General features: G+C 32.9%; 1 protein-coding gene across 2 annotated transcripts in view; it reads right to left on the reverse strand.

Annotated features, from left to right (window-relative positions):
* Positions 1 to 22,008, reverse strand: part of LOC140443200 (probable multidrug resistance-associated protein lethal(2)03659) — a 103,692-nt gene that overhangs the window by 40,778 nt on the left and 40,906 nt on the right. For both annotated transcript variants that reach the window (XM_072534318.1, XM_072534317.1), the window contains exons 2-3: positions 9,265 to 9,383; positions 6,637 to 6,879 (exon numbers count right to left, since the gene is read on the reverse strand). In XM_072534318.1, the coding sequence (XP_072390419.1) occupies positions 6,637 to 6,879; positions 9,265 to 9,341 (320 nt within the window). In that variant the 5' untranslated portion in view covers positions 9,342 to 9,383. The remainder of the gene's footprint in view (positions 1 to 6,636; positions 6,880 to 9,264; positions 9,384 to 22,008) is intronic.

A 22,008-nucleotide genomic window follows, 5' to 3' on the forward strand; every position in this document is an offset into this window, starting at 1 on the left:
AGTAATTAACCATTTGTTACAAGAAAAACGAAAGTTTATAATGGAAATAATCTTTTAAGTGATTTAGTTGCAGGACAGTTTCAAAATTTTTGTCGTATGTCGTTGCACGATTTCGAGTACCTGTTAACAATGATTGAACCAGTAATAAGAAAGAGATGAAACAAAACATTTATCAATGTCTACTGAAATTAAAATGTAAAATTAGCTTTGCCTGTGCCCATTGACTTTTTCAGTTCCACCTTTTCTCTTCTATATGAAGACAACAAAGACGTCATCTTTGTTTTAGCTTCAGCAACGGAACAACCGATATTATCTGCAATAAATATCCATGCATCATATTTCTTACTTTTTATATGATAATTATTGCTTTTCGGATTCCACAATTCCGGTTTGTTTCTGTATGCCTAAATAAGTTTTTCAACTTCTTCATGATTCCAATCAAAACTCATCGCGAAAATAGTACAGAAACACAATAATCTGTAAAAATGGTCTTCAATCACAAACACCGTTCCAACTGAACGCGCACTTTTCTTTGATCTACACTACTTTACCGACAACCAACGGATAATGTTCGTTCTTGTTTGAACTTGCACGGCGCAGCGCTACTTGTCGTTCCCACTATTAAGGCGGGGTCCCACCAGTCGCGCTGCGCTGCGCCGAGCTGTTTGTTTTGGTTTATTTGTGCGCGGAGCGAGCTTGAGCGACTAGTGGGAACGACAAGTAGCGCTGCGCCGTGCAAGTTCAAACAAGAACGAACATTATCCGTTGGTTGTCGGTAAAGTAGTGTAGATCAAAGAAAAGTGCGCGTTTAGTTGGAACGGTGTTTGTGATTGAAGACCATTTTTACAGATTATTGTGTTTCTGTACTATCTCCGTAATGAGTTTTGAGTGGAATCATGAAGAAGTTGAAAAACTTATTTAGGCATACAGAGACAAACCGGAATTGTGGAATCCGAAAAGAAATAATTATCATATAAAAAGTAAGAAATATGATGCATGGGTATTTATTGCAGACAATATCGGTTGTTCCGTCGCTGAAGCTAAAACAAAGATGACGTCTTTGTTGTCTTCATATAGAAGAGAAAATGTGAAAATGAAAAAGTCAATGGACACAGGCAAAGCTAATTTTAATTTCAGTAGACATTGATAAATGCTTTGTTTCATCTCTTTCTTATTACTGGTTCAATCATTGTAAACAGGTACTCGAAATCGTGTAACGACATACGAAAAAAAATTTTGAAACTGTCCTGCAACTAAATCACTTAAAAGATTATTTCCATTATAAACTTGTCTACTTTTAAATACTGGTGTAACCCAATAATGGTGTCTTTTGTTGTTCCACATGCGCAAAGTTGCGCCGCTCTGTGTAGTTCTGCTCCGCGCTGCTCGAAGCAGAGCGGCGCAGCGCAGAATAGCGCGACTGGTGGGACCCCGCCTTTTGTCGCTCAAGCTCGCTCCGCGCACAAATGAACCAAAACAAACAGCGCGGCGCAGAGCAGCGCGACTGGTGGGACCCCGCCTTTAGAGTATGTTTCGCGTTTGAAATGCTAAATCGCAATTCTTAAAACGTCAAATAAAAACTTATGAGATATACAGTGAAACGATTTATTCATTATCATTACCATTATTAGATTTGAACCAGCTAAAAAATGAAAACCTACGACGATAATCTCAGTGGAGCGGAAACCCAAATTCACAACACAGATAATTTAGATGGAATCTTATTTATATAACTACATCAATAACATTAACATCAATATCAACATCAATATGTAAGCACATCAGTAAACACCTGACGAAGGTTACAAAGAAACACAAGTTGTGAATGACACCATAAATAACGTATGGTCCTAAATTTTTGGGAAAAATTTCACCTGGTCTGATTGAGAAGCAAAATGCATTTAACAAAGAAAGCCATGGAATTGAAATGTCATCAGTTATTGACATTTAATAAACAAAGCAGAATATTTTGGTTTGTGCTTTGCAAAATGTCTTATAAAATTGATATTCGTCGAGGTGTTTATAATATGGTTGGGCGAATGTCGAAACGAGATATTGTTAATATTTATCGAGATCAAAACATAAGCAAATCGACAATTTATCGCACAATCAGAGAATGTGAAGAAGGGATACCACGTGTTAACTTGCGTAAAAGTGGCCGACCGCGGATTTTGAACCATATAAGAGAGGCAAGACTGATTGAAGTAGCTAAGAACAAAATTGGGGTCTAACAGCGAAAACTGACCAGAAGATTTCATGTTGGAAAGACTACAGTATACAGGACCCTATCGGGTAACAATATTATCTACCGGAAAAGAAGGAAAGCTCCAAAATACGCAGAGGATCAATTAGAAAGAATTCCGAGATGTTGCCGCGCGTTAAGTCGAGTGCATTTCGTCAACAAGTTGATCGTGATGGACGATGAAAAATATTTTACTTTGTCCAACTCTGAGATGAAGGGTAACGATGGGTTTTACACGAACGATTACGAAAATGTACCTGATGAAATAAAATTCAAAAGTAAGAAAAAATTTGAGGACAAAATTTTGGTATGGTGTGCAATTTCTGAGGCTGGCTTTATCTCACAAAAAAATTAGAGAAATTGACGCTGAGGTCGTCCAAAGGATGATGCAACGTGTCAGGGGAATTATTAGGAAAATCGAAAATAATGGTCCCTTGTCTGTCATTTGAATTTTGATTTATAATAAGGATAGTTAAGTTAAATGGTTAAATGGTAAAAGATTATTGTGGTCAGAGTTATATGCTTTTGAAATTTTTCCCAAAACTTTAGGACCATACGTTATTAGGACTAATGAATGAAAGGCGAAAAATGAAGAATTATACAAAAAATATAGAGAAATCGATCAAAAACAAAGAATAAAGAAAGCCATATAATCACGGATAAAAAAAATGTGTAGGAAGAGTTTTGTTTAACAAAAATAACAAAAAAACAAAATTTGTTTAATTTACTAATGTTTGTATTTTGAGAACAATTTCCGAAGTGGAAATTGAAACGTCAATAACCGTACTTTAACCTTTAATTGTGGCTTATTCCCATTTAAATAGTAATTACTTTAAAATGCCACAAGAAAATATCTTCACAGCAATACATACATTACTACTTGAAATTTATTTATTCTGAAAAACATAGTTCGTTAACCATGTAAGGACAAAAAACAAAAATAACGAAACAAATAACATAAAACGTCTATTAACAGTTATTTATTCTAATTGATAAGAAATAATTTTAAAAATAACGTTCAACACACAAATAAATGACAAAGGTTTTGCTTTATTTACACCTCATAAACAGACAGAGGTCGTTATATAGCTAGCTCCTCTCTAGTCGTTTAGAGTCGATGGTAAATTGTATGTCAATACAGGATATACATACAGATTGAACCAATTTAAAACGGAACATACAATTTAATATATATCTGTTTGAACTGCATTTGAAATAGTGGACCAATATAAAACTTGGACAAAAATAAATCCATACCCGGTGATAGACATTGTATAAAATATCGTTCAACTATCTGTCTCCTTTAAAGGAAAGAGGTGCTTGCCTAATAGTCGGAGAGATAGAGCCGAAATTTTAAACTGATCAGTAATATGACATTTCTCTATTGGAATATATTCATTGTAACTGGGTTAAGACTTTGCCTTACAGGCGGACGCCCCTCGTGGTACAGGGGGTGGCTATACAGGGATGAAGTTGTCAATTTTTTCGGAAAAATTAACGATCGATAATATGGCTGAACATTTGCCCAGGGTAAGATCTTGGTATAACTAGACGAAATAAGGGTGTGGATACATAAGGGGTGGCGGACAGGGGTGAAGTTGCAATTTTTTGGGGAAAAATTAACGATAAGTAATATGTCCGCCATTTTCATGGCTCATTATTTAGCCCCTAAAAACTCTAAATCCAAAAGGGCGGACAGCTGGGTTGGTACAGAGAGCCACAAAACGGGGTCAAATGTACCACTTGCCTGCGCATTTTAGGTCTCGGTAACAATTTTCAAACTGATTTTATTATGATATTTTTATACCGATTGATTTGAAAATTTGTATGCTCACTTCGGTTACTATTCTGAAAAGCGTCAAGTAGAATTTTCCTCAAAATTTTCCAAAAAAATTTTTGTAAATGAAAATTTTCGTAATTTTTTGAGGTAAAATCTAATTTGTAGAATCCTTTCGATTTTCTGTCAGTTATACCATGATTTTTTTCCAAAAATTTTCAAACGATTTTTCCGATAAGAAAAAAAAATTTAGAAAAACTTTAAAAATTTCGTCATTGTTCTCACTCTCATTGATGTCATCACATTTATCATCTTCGTCACTTTCACTTTCAATAATATCACATTTATTATCTGCTTCATTTTCAATCACAACTTCTCGAACTGATTCTAACATTTGAGGTCCACTAAACCATTTGAATTTATATGTTTTATCTTCAAACTCCCAACCATGTTCTTCAACAATCAATTCTGTTGGTACTTTTTTATGAGCATTTGTCCAAATATTTGAAATATAATGAGCTCGCAGTAGATGTTGGTGTAATTCATCTTGACATGGTGGTAAGCTTGAAGCATCGAAATTTTTTAGTTTTTTTTTAAGGCTCGTTCACATCATGCAACTTATACTGCCGGTTAAATATTGAAAATCTGACATCGTTTACTTTTCTTTTTGGAATTGTTCTCGTCAGTCCTGTTCCATATAAGTGACATATGAAAGTTTCCAAGGTACATACAAGGTACAAAAACTTCATTACAATCGAAGTCAGTTTCACCAAGTTGAATAAAAGCATCTTGATACTTATTACATTTAGCGCATGTGTCTAGAATTACTGATCTAAATGAACGCGCATCATTATTATTTTAATATTTTAAAATAATAATGATGCAAAATTAATGTCCAAACAGAATTTGTAAAATTATAATTAACTAATGAAAAAAAATTCAATCAATTTGAAAGTTAAAAAAAATATTGAAAATATCTACAAAGTAAATTTCAAAACTTAAAAAATTGATAATTCCACTATTAAATTGATTTTTTAATTATTGATTAATAATTATTTGTAAAATGTTAAAGAAATTCTACAAATTGAATTTTACCTATTGATAAATAGAAATAATATATTTTGTATTTGATTATTAATGTAATAATAAATCAAATTTTTCTTATATCTGAACAATCATTATTTATGCAATATAAATTTAAAAACCTTTTTATTGTAATAAAAAATAAGTAAAATTACTATTTGTTATACCAAAAATATTTAATAGTTAACATTATAAAATTACTTTAATTTAATAAAATATCAAATATCAAACATGTATTCAATTAAAAATTAATTCGTAAAATATTTATATTTAAGAAAAAAATGTGATTTGTAAAGTAAATATGACTTGAGTTTGAAAAAAAAAACATTATCATAATATCATTTTAAAACTACAGAATATTCTATAAAAGATTCAGACAGTGACGTAGAGTTTTATCAAATGTTTTAGAAAAGTTTTTCTAATTTTTTTTCTTATCGGAAAAATCGTTTGAAAATTTTTGGAAAAAAATCATGGTATAACTTACAGAAAATCCAAAGGATTCTACAAATTAGATTTTACCTCAAAAAATTACGAAAATTTTCATTTACGGAATTTTTTTTGGAAAATTGTGAGGAAAACTCTACTTGACGCTTCTCAGAATACTAACAGAAGTGGGCATACAAATTTTCAAATCAATCGGTATAAAAATATCATAATAAAATCAGTTTGAAAATTGTTACCGAGACCTAAAATGCGCAGGCAAGTGTTATATTTGACCCCGTTTTGTAGCTCTCTGTACCAACCCAGCTGTCCGCCCTTTTGGATTTAAAGTTTTTAGGGGCTAAATAATGAGCCATGAAAATGGCGGACATATTACTTATCGTTAATTTTTCCCCAAAAAATTGCAATTTCACCCCTGTCCGCCACACCTTATGTATCCACTCTCGCGTCCGCCCTTTGGGATTTCGTCTAGTTATACCAAGATCTTACTCTGGGCAAATTTTCAGCCATATTATCGATCGGTAATTTTTCTGAAAAAATTGACAACTTCATCCCTGTACAGCCACCCCCTGTACCACGAGGGGCGTCCGCCTGTAAGGCAAAGTCTTAACCCAGTTACAATGAATATATTCAAATAGAGAAATGTCATATTACTGATCAGTTCAAAATTTCGGCTCTATCTCTTGGACTATAAGGAAGCGATAAGAGGTTTGACAGCATAATAACTGCTTGTTTAGTCTAGTTTTTTCAGTGATTCTAGGCAACCTATTTGGGTGGAGTTTTGACTTGTTCTTGAATGAGTTCCGAATCCAGCAACCCGCTGAAGTATTGGATTTTTATAATATAATTATTTGACAACCTTTTGTTGGCCAACCACCTAGAGCGGAGTTGAGCCGAAATACATTGATTTCGTATGTTCCGTTTTAAATTCGTTCAATACATATACAGAGCAAGAGGAGCTGCCTACTGAATTTTGTGGCGATGAAATATCTGTTATGATATATTTATTCAGTGATAATACATACATTTTTTTTTAATCTACCATTATATTTTATTCTCTCTGAAATAATCACACCTACATAAATTTACCTACCTTACCGTTTCTGACAAGATCAGAACAATACCCATCGCTAAAAATTCCCACCCAAAAGCTTTTAGCAGTGTCCGCTGTAAAGAGGGAGTAGTGTTTTTCTTTTTAGCTCTCTCCTCTTCTGATTTCCAGTATTTTTCTATTTTATTCCCCAAATAGTCAGACTTGTGTTCGGAGAGAGTTTCAGTCAAATCAGATTCATCGAGATCACGTTTGAATCCTTTAATGAAGGTGGGAATTGTGTAACTAAAAAAATAAAAAACGATTACTAAATGATTTAGGATAATATTGGTCTAATAATAAACTTAAAAATTAATATATTTGGTTATTGGTTCCATGTTAAAAGGGAAAGGAATGAGGCCAGCGTAAAATATAGAAAAATGTATTGACTATTGAGGGACACTCCATCCTGTCAATCTACAATTTTTTTTTCTCAAACAGATCTTTTTTTCTGATTTTACAGCTCATTTGGGCCTGGTCTAACCAAACCCTTATGTTCACAAGTCTTCTTTTTCGCCATCTAGATAAATTCTTGATAAATTCATGCATTTAAACCGTGTCTGGATTCTATTAGAGATAGTATATTTGATTACTAGTTCTTTCTGGTGTCGTCCACGTTGCTTGGTGTAAATTCTTTTGTTTGAAGCAAGTACTAGACACTGCCTTGTTAAAGATGTAGTAAAATTCAATAATCTCATTCAACCGTACTTGGTTAATTCGTATAAGAAGTAGGTATTGTTCAATTGTTAACCTGTAGATATCGTCATGTCCAATTTGTACAATAATATCCCCCAAGATGGTCTCAACATGGTCTCTTGAGCAAAGACTCTAGGAGATCCTAGAGATTTACTATATTCAGTTTGTAGTTGTCCAATGTGCAGCTTATAAAAGAAATATGGTCACAGAAATCACTCCCCAATGATTGGAATATTGGAATACTTTGCACCATACACAAAAAAGAAGATATCTTTACGGATAGTAGGAAAATATCAGGTTGGTTTCAGAGGTAGTAAATCGACAATTGATCAGATTACAACCCTGACACAAATTTTAGAAAAAACACTGGAATATAGCATAGATACTCATCGTATATTTATAGACTACAAAGCAGCCTACGACTCTGTGACTAGAAACGAACAAAGCAATGAAAGAGCTAGGAATACCAAATCAGTTTGTAAATCTAACAAAACTCTGCACCAGGGAGACTCTCTCTCTCGTGTATACTGTTTATCTGGCTCTGGAAAAAGTAATACGTATATCACAAATTACAATCATTGGTTCAATATATAATAAAACAGTGCAAATCTTGCCTATACTGATAATATCAATATTGTAAGGAGAACGGAAAACGCTGTACGAGAGGCGTGTGTAGCATTAAAAGAATCAATCACAAAAATGGGTTTAATAATAAACACCAACAAAACGAAGTATATGAAAATAAGCACGCAACCATAAATCCGACGACCACTTGTTATAGAAAACGACGTCATCGAAGCAGTGAACGAATTTGTATACCTGGGAACGCTCCTTAACACTGAAAATAATACTACCGCAGAGATAAACCGCAGAATTTGCACGGCCAACAGATGCTATTTTGGGTTCAATCTCCTCCTTAAATCCACAATTATATCGAGAAATACAAAATAAAACTGTACATCGATTATACCAAGAACCAGATATCGTAAAACATATTAAAATAGGACGTCTGAGGTGGATAGGGCATGTAATGCGGATGGAACAAAATGACTCCGCTAGAAAAATGCTCCTTGATAGACCTATTGGTCAGAGAAGAAGAGGAAGACCCAGAACAAGGTTCCTTGATAACATCGATGAAGACATGAGAAATATGGAAATACGTGCTTGGCGGAGGAAGGCGATGGATAGGGACATTGTAAAGCCAGAATGATGATGAGTTGTCCAATATGGTTATTAAGTGTTCTTAATACCCCTGCCTATATAATATTCGTATCTTCTATGTACTCAATTGCATGTCCTAGTGTTTATATCGTTACAATTAAAGTAGATGATTTAAAAATTATTATTATGTACAAATACCTTGGTGACTCATGTCCGATTACGTAAACCAATAGCTAGCCACCCTGCTATTTATATGAAACATTTACTCCATCTAATTCCGTCCTCAAGAAACCCCCATAACAAGTTTCCCCACTCACAACACCGACCTGTCTTTATGAAAGTGGGTATCAAAATACTCGTTACTGACTCCCAACACCAGCTTGTCTTCCTGAAAGAGGGTCTCGAAATAAATACACTGCATGCTTAGAAAAGTACATAAAATAGATTTCATCAGAAATCAGCAACTAGAATCACTTTAGAGCAGCTATGAACTCGGCTGTACGGCCGAGATAATGGATGCAGTTTCTTATTGTACGCTGAATGCAATGTGCAACTGTGGTACGAGCGTACAGGCCCGACGAATGGTGTAACGCTATACGCAGCAAAAGGCGTTTATTGGAGAAAACCACCGTAACAGTAGTATAGTAGTAATTCGGAGACTCAAAAGTAAAATACTAAAGAAATATTTTCAACGGTATTTTTCTTGAATCTCTACTAATTTTATTAGAATTGGATGAAAATTTAAATTTACGTTAAAAAATAAGTAAATCTTACCAGAAAGTGGCTGCAGATAATGGAAATGCATTTTCTCTTGGATTTGGATTTCTTGTTTTCTTGATACCTCCGTCCATTATTGTTTTTCTTTAAATCAAAGGTATATTCAGAGATATTATCTGAAAACAATAACATACAATAAATTTTTCATATTTAACAAAGCCGAACTAAACACACATTAAGAATTTAGTATTCCAAATGGATATTTTTTATTACGGTAAAAATGTAAGCTTTATTGTTGTGTCAGATTCAGTTACAAAATAAACAGACACACAAATCGTATTTAATAGTGGAAAGTCAGGTAAAATGGTCCCCAACATATTTCTCATAATTTTCATAAAGCCGTTCTTTAGCTTTCTTTATTATATTCACTACTACTAGTGCCACTTGTAGCTGTGAGGATGTGCGAAGCATTATAGGCTAGTTTTAATATAACCTATTAAAACACATGCAATATCGCTAATTTCGTGCTTACAAAAGTTGTGTTTTTAGGCGTTTTAATTAAAGTAGGTAGGTATTTTTAATGGAGGTATTTTTTCTGTTTATTTCAAATATGTTGGAATTTCTCTAATTATCAAAAGTCACTCATTAACAGTACATTAGTTTTTTTATATTTAATCAGATTTTGATTTGAGGTAAAATGATCCCTCCTTCTTGAGGCAAAATGACTCCGGAGAATATTTTACCCTTGCTCAGCGTACCAAATAAAGTTTTGAGTTATACAGGAATATTTTTTATAATAATCAAATGTAGGTATATCATCTCTACGGATACAATGATTGCTGCTCTTAAGTACTTAAAAAAGGGCCGAAAATCATAATGTATTGGTAAGTGAACTAAATGTAGACTACTTTATTCATAAGGGAGATGTCAGAACATTATCGGTATTTTCTTTTAGGCAACATATTATTCGAAAAGCCTTGGTTGATGGACTACAACATTACCCAAAGAATTGGAGATTTACTTAAAGGAATATGTTTTAGATATAGAAGACCGACTATTCAGCATGACGAATAAAAACATTTGTGAAATAGTCTACGAGCTTGCGGAGAGGAACGGTATTAAACATAGTTTTTCTAAAACCAAAGTAAGCTAGAACGGAATGATTTAAAGATTTTCCATTATTCAGAGATTTCTTTTAGACCTCCTGAGGCTGCCTCAGTCAGCTTTAATTTTTTTCACTTTAACTGAAATACAAAATAAAAATAACATCAATCCTATGAGAATATATAATATGGATGAGTCTGGTATCCAGACGGTCCCTAGCAAGTTGCCAAAATTTTAGCACATAAAGAGTAGAAACATGTTGGTTTCTTAACAAGCCCTGAAAGGAGAGACCATGTCACCATTGTTCTGTGTGTAAATGCTGCGGGTCAATTGATTCCTCCGGCAATAATATTCCCTCGCAAACGAAGAAATGAATCAAGGCGTCCCATATAGAACATTTTCTCTTTACAACTAATATGAATACATAAAAACCTTGATTCTGTTCTTAAATCATTCTCAACAACATACACAGTGCTCAGTGAAAGATAGGGTTCTAATGACGTATTCTAATAAGGAAGTTATTTTCTGGCTTAAAACAAACTCTGGAAAAGTCTTAACTCTGTACAATATAGCTAGCTTGTTTGGAAAATCGGATCGAACAGCTGCCACATTTAAAAACGGACTTAGTGGATTCGAGACAACATGCATCTGTCCTAACATATTCGAACATATTCCCAGATTATAAATTTAAACCACCATGTACAACTGATCGACTTATAGTGGAAAATGAAACCGTTGATCTTATTTATGAACCAAGAACGACTTCTCAACAAAGAGATACTTTTTCACTTCCAAGTTCTTTACCTAAAAGGAAAAGAAAAATACAAAGAGGTACCTCTTCGCTTCCAAGTTCTTTACTTATAAGGAAAAGAAAAATTCGTAATACAGCTTCATCAGACGAGTGAGAGGAATGGGAACTAAATGGGTGATCTTCAGATGATATCACCTTTTTGGAAACTATTCGGGGGATTACCAGAAAATAAAACTTTACCCACTGCAGCTTCAAATCTGAAAGTCGTTGTTACAAACGATAAAGTTGACATTACAAGCTCTGCAATTGGTAATTCAAAACCGAATACTGTCCGAAGTTAACACTTCAGAACAGAAAGGTGGTGTTAAAAGGAATGAAATTCCATCATCGCTGGAGGATACGATATATGATATATCTGCACTACATCAGGCAACTCTTTTGACAAGGAGTCAAGACCTTCGTAAGGATCTTCACCAAAGGAACAAGATTTTTACTACACTCATTTATCTTTTAGTAAAAGAAAAATAAAAACACCAAAATCAACTTCACAAGCAGCCAGAACAGCTGTAAGCAAAAAAAGAAAGAAAATAAAAGATTTAATGATGATGAAAACTACGTCGCTTGTATATTTTGCTCGAAATTATTCAGTACATCGCAGGCGAAGGAGATCTGGATTAATTGCATTTTGTGCAATAAATGGTGCCATCTATTGTATGCGGATGTGACTGGAAAGCAGAAATTGTATCTATATTTGCGATTTGGGTATCAAAGATTTTTTCACAGAAATATATTGTGTAATACTCCTCTTATTGTTTGTTTAAATTTTTACTTAATTATTTCGTTTTATATTATTTTTAGCCTGAAAAATTATTGCAGTGACCATTTTGCCTCACTCTCCCCTAACACGTAGACTTATGGTCCCGTTTCGTAACCAACGCAACGTAGAGAAAATAATAAAAATATATCAACAAGAAACAAAACAAAACTATAATAATAATAAGACTCAGAAGTCATTTGAAACAAACAGAAACTGCAAAAAAGAAGAAAATAATCTGAAATAAAAAGAGCTTATCGACAGATTGACATACTTTAAGAAATGTGAAGTGATTCCACAGCAGGTTTATTTGTTAGTTGATTGGTTATATCGCTATTTAAAAATATATTATATAAAAATATAAACATAAACAAAACATAAATATAAACAAAATTATTGTTTTTATTGTTTTAGATAACATTTAATATGTGGCACATCGTATGACACTTACTAAAAAAATTTTCACAATAATTATTCACTACTTTTGTCCACTACCGCGAAATTTTTATAGTACCTATATACCTATTTATTATTTTTGTAAACCAGCTTACAGAAACCAGTTCCATGCTTAGGTAAAGCAAATGTTGACACAGTTTTTATCTATAAATCAATTCATTGATTTTATTTAATAGGAACAGGATTGGATCTAGCAAACATTAGAGTTAAATTAACTTATCGTAATATATAAGTAACCAATTGATGGATTCGACCGTTACTTGATGGAAATTCATTTTATGTAACAATAAAACACTGAAATTTATTTTAAATCACTACAGCTGTTTCGGCTAATTGCCTTTCTCAAGTGATCTATTTTTGGCATGCGTTTACACTTTATAGTCTTTAATGAAATATGTTGAGGAGGGGAGAACTGTTTGTCTCAAGTTGGTCATTCAGAATTGTATCTGTGTTTTTTAATTTATTGATTTCCATAGATTCTAACAATGATAGCTTAAGACCTTTATTTTGAATGTGAAGAATTTTAAATTCGTCATTAAAAGAATGATTATGACCTAGAAGGTGAAGTGCGTATGTAGAATCTGTTTTTCTATTATTGAAAGCCCCTTTTATGTTCTGCTATTCGTTTATTAAAATTTCTACCAGTTTGACCGATGTAAGTTTTTGGGCAGTCACCACATTTAAGTTTGTACACACCACTGTGTAAGTGTTTTTTATTTTGGCTCTTGTTGTTTTTAATATATTTGTCTAGGTTGTTATTTGTTCTGAAAGCTTGTGTTATTCCTTTCTTTTTTATGTGTTTGGCTATTTTTGTTGATATTTTGCCTGTATATGTAATCGAGCAGAAGGTACTGGGTTTTTTCTCTGGTGGTGGAAATACTAAGTTCAGGGCTTTCTTGTGTAGTTTTTGATTTAACATTTTATTAATTGTTTGTTCGTTGTATCCATTGTTTACTGCTATTTGCTTAATTAAATTTAATTCTCTCTCAAAATTGTATTTTGACATCGGAATTTCTGTTAATCTATGTAAACATTCTATGATAGGCTTCCAGTTTATGTTGTGTGGGATGGGATGATGAATTATGAAAAGTCGTGTCAGTATGGGTAGGTTTATGAAATATGGAGAAGTCATGTTTGTTTTTAAGTCTGATAATTTTTAAATCTAAAAAATTTATGGATTGATTTTGTTCTGTTTCTATTGTAAATTCAATATGACTATGAAGTGAATTAATATACGATAAAAATTGGTACAGTTGCCTGTTAGTTCCTGTGAAACATACCAGTACGTCGACTACGTATCTCCACCAATATAAAAACTGTTTGAATATGGGATGTTTTGAAATCTTTGTCTCTAGATGATCCATAAAAATATCTGATAGCAATGGGCTTAGAGGATTGCCTATTATAAGTCCTGCACGGTTATTTGTATATATTTGATTATTAAATTCAAAGTAGTCCTGGTTTATGCAAACTTCAAGAAGATGTAAAATTTCAGATGTAATGATTGGATTTGTACTATTTTGGTCTAAAAGGTTTTTTACTAGAATAAAAGTTTCTGTAGGAGGGATACTAGGAAAAAGATTTTTTACGTCAAATAACCGTGTTTAGAACACACTAAATTTTCACTTAAATTTACCATAAAAAATTCAATAGAACTAGTTAATAAAATACAACATTTTCAGTTACCTAACAACTCTAGATTAATTTCATTTGACGTAAAAAATAACACCGGCTTTCAGAACAAATAACAACCTAGGCAAATATATTAAAAACAACAAGAGCCAAAATAAAAAACACTTACACAGTGGTGTGTACAAACTTAAATGTGGCGACTGCCTAAAAACTTACATCGGTCAAACTGGTAGAAATTTTAATAAACGAATAGCAGAACATAAAAAGGCTTTTAATAATAGAAAAACAGATTCTACATACGCACTTCACCTTCTAGCTCATAATCATTATTTTAATGACGAATTTAAAATTCTTCACATTCAAAATAAAGGCCTTAAGCTATCATTGTTAGAATCTATGGAAATCAACAAATTAAAAAACACAGATATAATTCTGAATGACCAACTTGAGACAAACATTTCTCCCCTCCTCAACCTATTTCATTAGAGACTTTAAAGTGTAAACGCATGCCAAAAATAGATCACTTGAGAAAGGCAACCACCTACGAAATTGTATGAACAAAAAAAAAGTAGATCTAAAATTGGTCTAACACTGTTAGACCATCGTTATGTATTCGAGGAACTATGAAGACATGTAGCTCGGGAAATAAGATTTTTTTCGGGATTTAACCCATTAGCGCCGTGCGTTGCTTTAAAGCAACGGCAGACATGCCTGTATTTGGGAGGAGCTTGAAGTCATAAAACAACCATAAAAGAGATGTGATTTTATCAATTCCATCAACCATAATCGTCCACACTCAATTAGGTACTCGTATTTATTTGCGGTGTTAAGAACTGTTTGGTTAGTTTGGTACAATGCTAGGCGCTTGTACTACCTATATTTTAAATTTTATCATTTTTCTTCTAGACGAGGTTTTTCGCTTGCTTAAGCCCTTGATATAATTTATAATGATGAGGTAGATTGCGATATTTTTGTAGAACCTCCAGATACAAATGTAGACACTGACGAGAATTCAGGAGACGAAGATGAAGGAGGGTATATAGTGATATAGTACTTAATCAAATCTTTTATAATAAAAATGTATGGCCTTAGTAATGTAATGTTAACACCTTACCATTTTTAGGCTGGTAGATAACCTTTCATCCCGTCAATTACCTGCTGCCGGAGCAGAAATACGACCAACAAAGAAAGAATTGGTTTGAACGAAGATTCTATACAGAATGACTACATTCCTGGCCATAATTTTGAATCTGAAGTGGTAAAAAATTGGATTTCAGAGAGACTTTTTGAGCCTCTAAATCAACCTCAATGGTTGAAGGGAGCAGACTTTGACAAAAAACGCGCATCAGCATTTCCAAAACTCGACTATTCTAAATATGAACAAATGTCTCCAACGAAAATATTTGAACAATTTGTAAATGATGCATTTATCCAACATTAAGTGGACGAAAGTCGTCGCTATGCATTATTTTTTAATTGTCCCGATCCCAAGATATCAGGTGAGGAGATCAGTTTGTTTATTACTGTTTTATATATAAGTGGGTATAATCAATTACCATCCAAGCGACATTATTGGAATTATAATGACGATATGAAAAATTATGCAGTATCCAAGGCCATGATGGGAAGAGATCGATTTTTACAGATTTGCCGATTTTTGCACTGTTCAGATAATACCAAAATGGCATGGCGTGGAAAATACGACCTGTTATGGACCGGAAGAACATTTATCTTACGATGAAAGCATGATAAAATACTTTGTCAGACATAGCTGTAAGCAGTTTATTAGAGGAAAGCCAATTAGATTTGGATACAAAATGTGGTGTGTCAACACAAAAAATGGGTATTTAGTTACCTTTGACTTATACCAAGGAAAAAATCCAAAATCAAATAATGACTGAAAAACTATTTGGAAAAGCTGCTAGTCCTTTGTTATTAGGTACTATTAGATAATCTGCCAGCCGAGAAAAGCAATCTAAGATACAATATTTATATGAATAATTTGTTTTCTGGAACGGATTTAGTTTCATTTTTAGAATTTCGTGGTTATAACGCCATAGGAACCATTTGCGAAATCCGAGTTCGGCAATGGAGAAGAGAGAATGTTCTGGTTACCTGATGAATGTGGTGGGGGAGTATCTGTCCGAGAGAAGGATTATGGTGGAAAAGGACACGATCGTGGACGTGACGGCCGGGGTACCACAGGGATCTGTCTTGGGCCTGACGCTATGGAACCTGGTATATGACGGGGTTATGCACTGTGAATTACGGAGAGGGTACAACCCCCTTCGCATTCGCGGAGGACCTCGCTGTACTGGTAGTGGCCCGGGATGAGCCAGATCTCAAATACTGGGTTCGGAACGCAGGCCGCATCGTAAAGAAATAAATGACGCAGCACGGACTGAAACTTGCGGCAGAGAAAACCCAAACTATCATTCTGAAGTGTTTATTCCTTTTTGCTTGAGATTTCTATGTCTTGAATTTGTTAATATTAACTTTCAGTCCAATCTTAGAGCTTCTCCGAATCAGTCGTTGTGCTATACTTGCCAATTCTTTTTCATTTCTTGCAATGAGATCACATCATCAGCGTGCGCTAAGCATTGGTGCTCTTAATAGAAAAGATTGCCGGACCATTTATCTCACTAACAATTTTTTCTAGAAGTATATTGAATATCAAGGTAAATAACGGGTCTCCTTGACGAACACCTTTTTTCACTTAGAATTCTTCTGAGACTGTACCATTGTATTTCACAGCACAAATGGTTTTTCTAATTGTCATTTTTACAAATCTTACTATTTTTTCTGGTACTTGGAATTCTTTTAGCGTTTCTATTAATTTGTTTATGTCTATTGTATCGTAGGCAGCTTTGTAATCAATGACAAGTACTTGTGCTGAAATGTTGTATTCATAGCAATTGATCAGGATTTATTTGAGCTAAAAATTTGATCGACTATTGATCTTCCCTTGCGAAAACCTCCTTGGTATTCTCCTAGATTCTTCTCCACATATATTTCTAATCGTTTTTTAATTAATTAGTATATTACCTCTAACGAGGATATTCCTCTATCTGCCAGTTCTATCTGCTTTTTGTGTATAGGAATTATAATAGACTTGTTCCATTTTTGGGACATTTCTTCGGCATCACACACTTCAACTATTAGCTCACAAAGTTGGTTTCGTAAAGTCCTCCATATTTTAAGTTCTCTGCTATATTGCCGTTCTCCCCGGGGCTTTTTTGATTTTTCATAGCTTTTATTATTTCATAAATTTCTTCTTCATTATAATTTTCTTCGGTAGTCACTCCGTCATTTAGCAGCTCTATTCTTAAATATTCTGTCCATCTTTCACATATTTGGTCTTCGACCACTATCAGGATTCCCTGCTTTATGTTTTAATATATTTTACCTCTTTGTAGAAATTTTTTAATTCGTTTTTCTTGTAATTTTCTTTAATACGCTTTACTTTATCATCCGCATACTTTCTGTGCACTTGGATTTTCTTTACATTTTTTCGTTGTTCGGCATAACTTTATAGGTCGTCTTGTTTTTGCTCTCGCAAACTTTTGAATCTCAAATTTGACCTTTTTTTAACTCTGTTCTAGATTTTTCATCGAACCAGTGGTATTTTCCAAATCTTTTTGTTCTTGGCATGTTGTTCGACGTTGCTTTCTTTATAGTGTTTGTCATTTTCAAGAACTTTTGTTGTATATTACTCACAGCGTTACTAATATACCTACCCCATTTTTGTGATGCGGGTCTTCAGTGCTATTACCGGAATAATATAATACACAATACACTACAATTCTTTTTAGAAGTTCCTGACTCTATTTCTGTTATTTTATTTATATATTTACAACCGTCGAAATGCTATACGCTAAATAAATAATAATTCAAAAAGGTAGAAAAAACATAATATCTGGTTTTATTTCAGAAATATATAGTAACGAATTGCCTCGCACGATTGCATCGCGAATGCAATATTGTGCATTGTTTTATACAAATGATGAACAAAAATGCCTCCTTTGCGACTATTATAACAGTAACACCAGAAAAACAATTTGGTTATTTTCATTCCAACAGATAGACAAACACGTTAGCATTATCGTCTTTTAGGTGATATTATAGTCAATAGAACGGTAAACAATGTTCCTAATTATTTATAGTTACGTAATATTTTATCTTCACGTGCTTATCTTTTGTGTAAGACACTAATCATCAATAAAAAGAATTTCAACAGTCACTCCTAATACATTTCACTTACGGTGTGGGTTTGTTGTGTAATAATTATTGGTAATTAAATGTTTTGAAAACAAATATAAAAAGTTAATTAATAAAAGTGAAATGTGAACTTTAGGGTCACATAAGGGTGATTATTTTTGTCTTAAAGGTGATAAAAGTACAATGACTTGATTTTTGGTTACACATTCCTACAAATACATGTTTCTAAATAATTATATTATAGATAAAAGATTTATGAATCGTCAAACGGGCCATGGGAAACTCAATTAAAATTTTAGAAGAAAATTGGCACTTAGTAGAACCAAATACCACACTATACAAACGAATTTAAAAACATTATACAAAACATTCAACTTCCACAACCCTGAGCTAGACAGTCAAGTGAGTCGAAAAGAAAAAATTGGGACAGGTGTCATGTCCTCATGCTGTAACTGATTACAATCAAAATATGAACTGACCCAAGAGAATCAACCAAAGAAAATAAGATCATTAATTAATTTTGAAATGGATGATATACTGAAGGAAGAAAACATTGTAAGACTAATTAAAGCACAGAAGAATATATGGTACGAACATATATTTAGGAAAGCGGAAAACGCAGCTCAAAGAAGATTAACAGAGTAAACATCAGAAGGAGAGAGGCCAAAAGGGAGACTCAAGATCCGATGGAAGGACCAAGTTAACGGAGATTTAAGAACTTTGAAAATAAAGAACTGGGATCAGATTCTACTGGATAGAGCAACTTGGAGGAAAGTGGTTAACAAGGACAGAAATTTTCAGGATATGTTAGCCGATGTATCGAATGAAAAAAGCATTGGTCTCATCTCCCTCGACAAAAGGATCTGAAAAGTTGAACAGAAAAGCTTGTACAAAAAAATACTTCTTGATTTATTAAAAATTAAACACTGTTTCCTGAAAGAAACTATTTTGAATTTCTAAACTTACACACATTATATATCGGAAATTAATTAAGTTATGCTTGTAACCACTGTCCTGCCACTCTGAATACATTAACGGTCCATTAAACAGTGGTTATTATGAAAGCCTTAGAGCTTGGGTCGCCATCCGCTCTATTTAAAACAATTATATGGCATCTCAACGAATTTGTCACGTCATTAAAACGATTATTGAAAGTAAATGTGAAATTTTTCAGCATTTGTCATGTTAAAACTTTTAAATCTTACTAGAAAAGAAAACTAACACACGAGTGTTTACCTGACTTAGTTCCTTTTAATCAAACTTAAAATACGCTTTTAATTATTATACATCTGTTGGTATTTTTGTATTCGAATGTACACGACGAGAGCAAATGTTTGAATATACTTAACTAATTGATGATACATTAAATTGATTTCCCGCAGTCTTGACGTTTTCACACGTGTAATTAATCATTCTGTTTGATTATACTAGAATAGAATCAGTTTTAAATACTTTAATCAAACCTATTAGATATGTCTAAAATTGAATCGTAAAAATACACACGTCATCAAGCAAATACATCTAGCTTAAAAATATAAAAAATACCAGAAGATTGTAAACAAATCTATAATAAAACTACAACATAAAAAATCGATAGGTATATTATAAATCAATTGTAACAAATTCACGGCACTATTACTTTATATTTAGCCTTTAATAGTAATTTTATAAGCGCGCGTAAAACAGATTAAGAAAAAAACTAAACCAAGAATTAATTTTTTTTCTTAATTGGACCATGGCCAGGGGCGGACTAAGGCCTAGGCACGTGCCTAGGGCCCGTAATTTCTGGGGCCCGAAAATTATGTTTTTATTTTTTATAATTACTTATGCCGAATCGTTGTTTGATAAATTCTACAAGTAACGAGCATTCCCGTGCTTATGCATCCACAACCGAAAGTGTCTATGTCGATGTGTGTAAATACCATAGAGTCTCGCGCCTATCGAGTTTAAAAAGTCAAACGTAGCTATTTAAATCAGTCTCCTAAACGTTACGTATTGTATTTTATGTGAGTTTTGATTGAAAATTGTGCAATTAAGACTTAAGTCCTAGCCTTGATTGCAAATAGATTGTTTGGGATTCATAGTTAATACTTTGTAAAATTCCTAAATATAGAAAACCAATCATCAGTTACTTCGGCTACGTCGGAATCTGGAACGCTACAAACACCCTCAACATTCAAAAATAAAAAGAAGGTAAAAAATCCAAAAAGAGGTGATTCTTATATTCAAGCTATCAAGAAATATATCGCTGCAAATTACAAAAGTTGCACCGTTCATCAAAAAATATTTAAAATCTGCAGTTGCTACTGGATCTTGTGTAAACAAAGGGAAAAGGAGCGTCAGGATCTTCAAGTTAGCGTCTATCTCATCGTGCTTTGGATCTACAAAACCTAGTTCAGGAGAAAAATGAAAGCTGGAGGAACAACTAAAACCGAAAAAAACTGCCACCGCCGCCAAACGTTCTGCTAACAGCGAAAAGGCAAAATCTGTAAAAACGTGACTAAGGCTAAAAAAGCACCATCAAAAACAGAGAAAAGCCGGCGAAGGCGAAGAAAGTTAAAAAGAGCTCCTAAAACTGCGTCATTTTCATCTTCAGTTTCGACTTCAGCAGAGGCCAAAGTAAAAACACCAACCAAAGCGAAAAAAACAAAGGCATCTAAGCCAAAAACCGCCAAGAGTACCGCAAGTTCACCAAAAGGCTAGAAAAGCTGCTGCTCCTAAAAAAAGTAATTAGGCTAATTATTATCTTCGAATTATTAAAACAAATGTAAGTTTTTATAAACGTATTACATTATTTAATTAAAATAATATCTACCACAAAATACCATAAATTGTGATTGACATATTGAGTAAAATAAATTTAATTGAAGATCATTTTTTTCTTTTTTTTAGTACGTAATCTTTAAAATGAGTTCTTATAAAAATTTAAATAGGTGTTAAAAAATAAAACGAAAAACATATTAAGATAAAGTGGCAAAACAAATGAAAAGAACGTTGGAAAGTTGTTTAACTCGAGATGGAGAACAATTACAACAATCGTCATTATTTTCACGAATTTCACCTGTTTAAACTCCAGAAACATCATTTATGTTCGAAACTATTCTGCAAAAAGACCAGCAGGAAAAACCAAGCAATTCCGATTGTAAAGATGAAATAAAAGAAGAAAATATAAATTTAAAATTATCTCAAAGTAATGATGAAACTAAGAGTTTTGTAAACGACATTGCCTTATGGCCAGATACTTAATAGACGCCATGCGAGAGTATTATATAAAAAAATCCATTATAATCAATAAATGAATCTTTGGATCATCTTCTATTCGATGTAACGAAGGGTCAAAGCAAATAACAAGAAAATTAATTATTGCCTCCTTCTTCTGAACAATGAATAGCGGAGAAAAAGTTAAATGAAATCGTTTGGATTATATTGAAATCAACAACTTACTGTACCTACTATTAGATCTGTAAATTATTTTCCAAGCAAACAACGCTAATGACAAAACGGACGAACTATTTGAAAAATGTACTTACAAAAAAATTGTGAAAATATGGAAACTTCACTGAGTGTGATTAATATTAAATTTAAAACAATTTTTATGATAGTGATGTTAGTGACTCTTCAATAGAGGAATAAAAATGTTATGATTATGAACAAGATTTAAACCTAGCAGAACTGAAAAATGAAGTATTACTTTTTAGGACTACAGATTTTTATAAGAAAATATTATTTCGTCTGTATCCATGTGGTCATTTATTAAGAAAAATAATATTATTTAATATTAAAATATATATTGTTTAAGAAAAATATTATATTAAAAATAATATAA

Source organism: Diabrotica undecimpunctata, chromosome 6 (genome assembly GCF_040954645.1).
Source record: "Diabrotica undecimpunctata isolate CICGRU chromosome 6, icDiaUnde3, whole genome shotgun sequence".
Taxonomy (NCBI): Eukaryota; Metazoa; Arthropoda; class Insecta; order Coleoptera; family Chrysomelidae; genus Diabrotica; species Diabrotica undecimpunctata.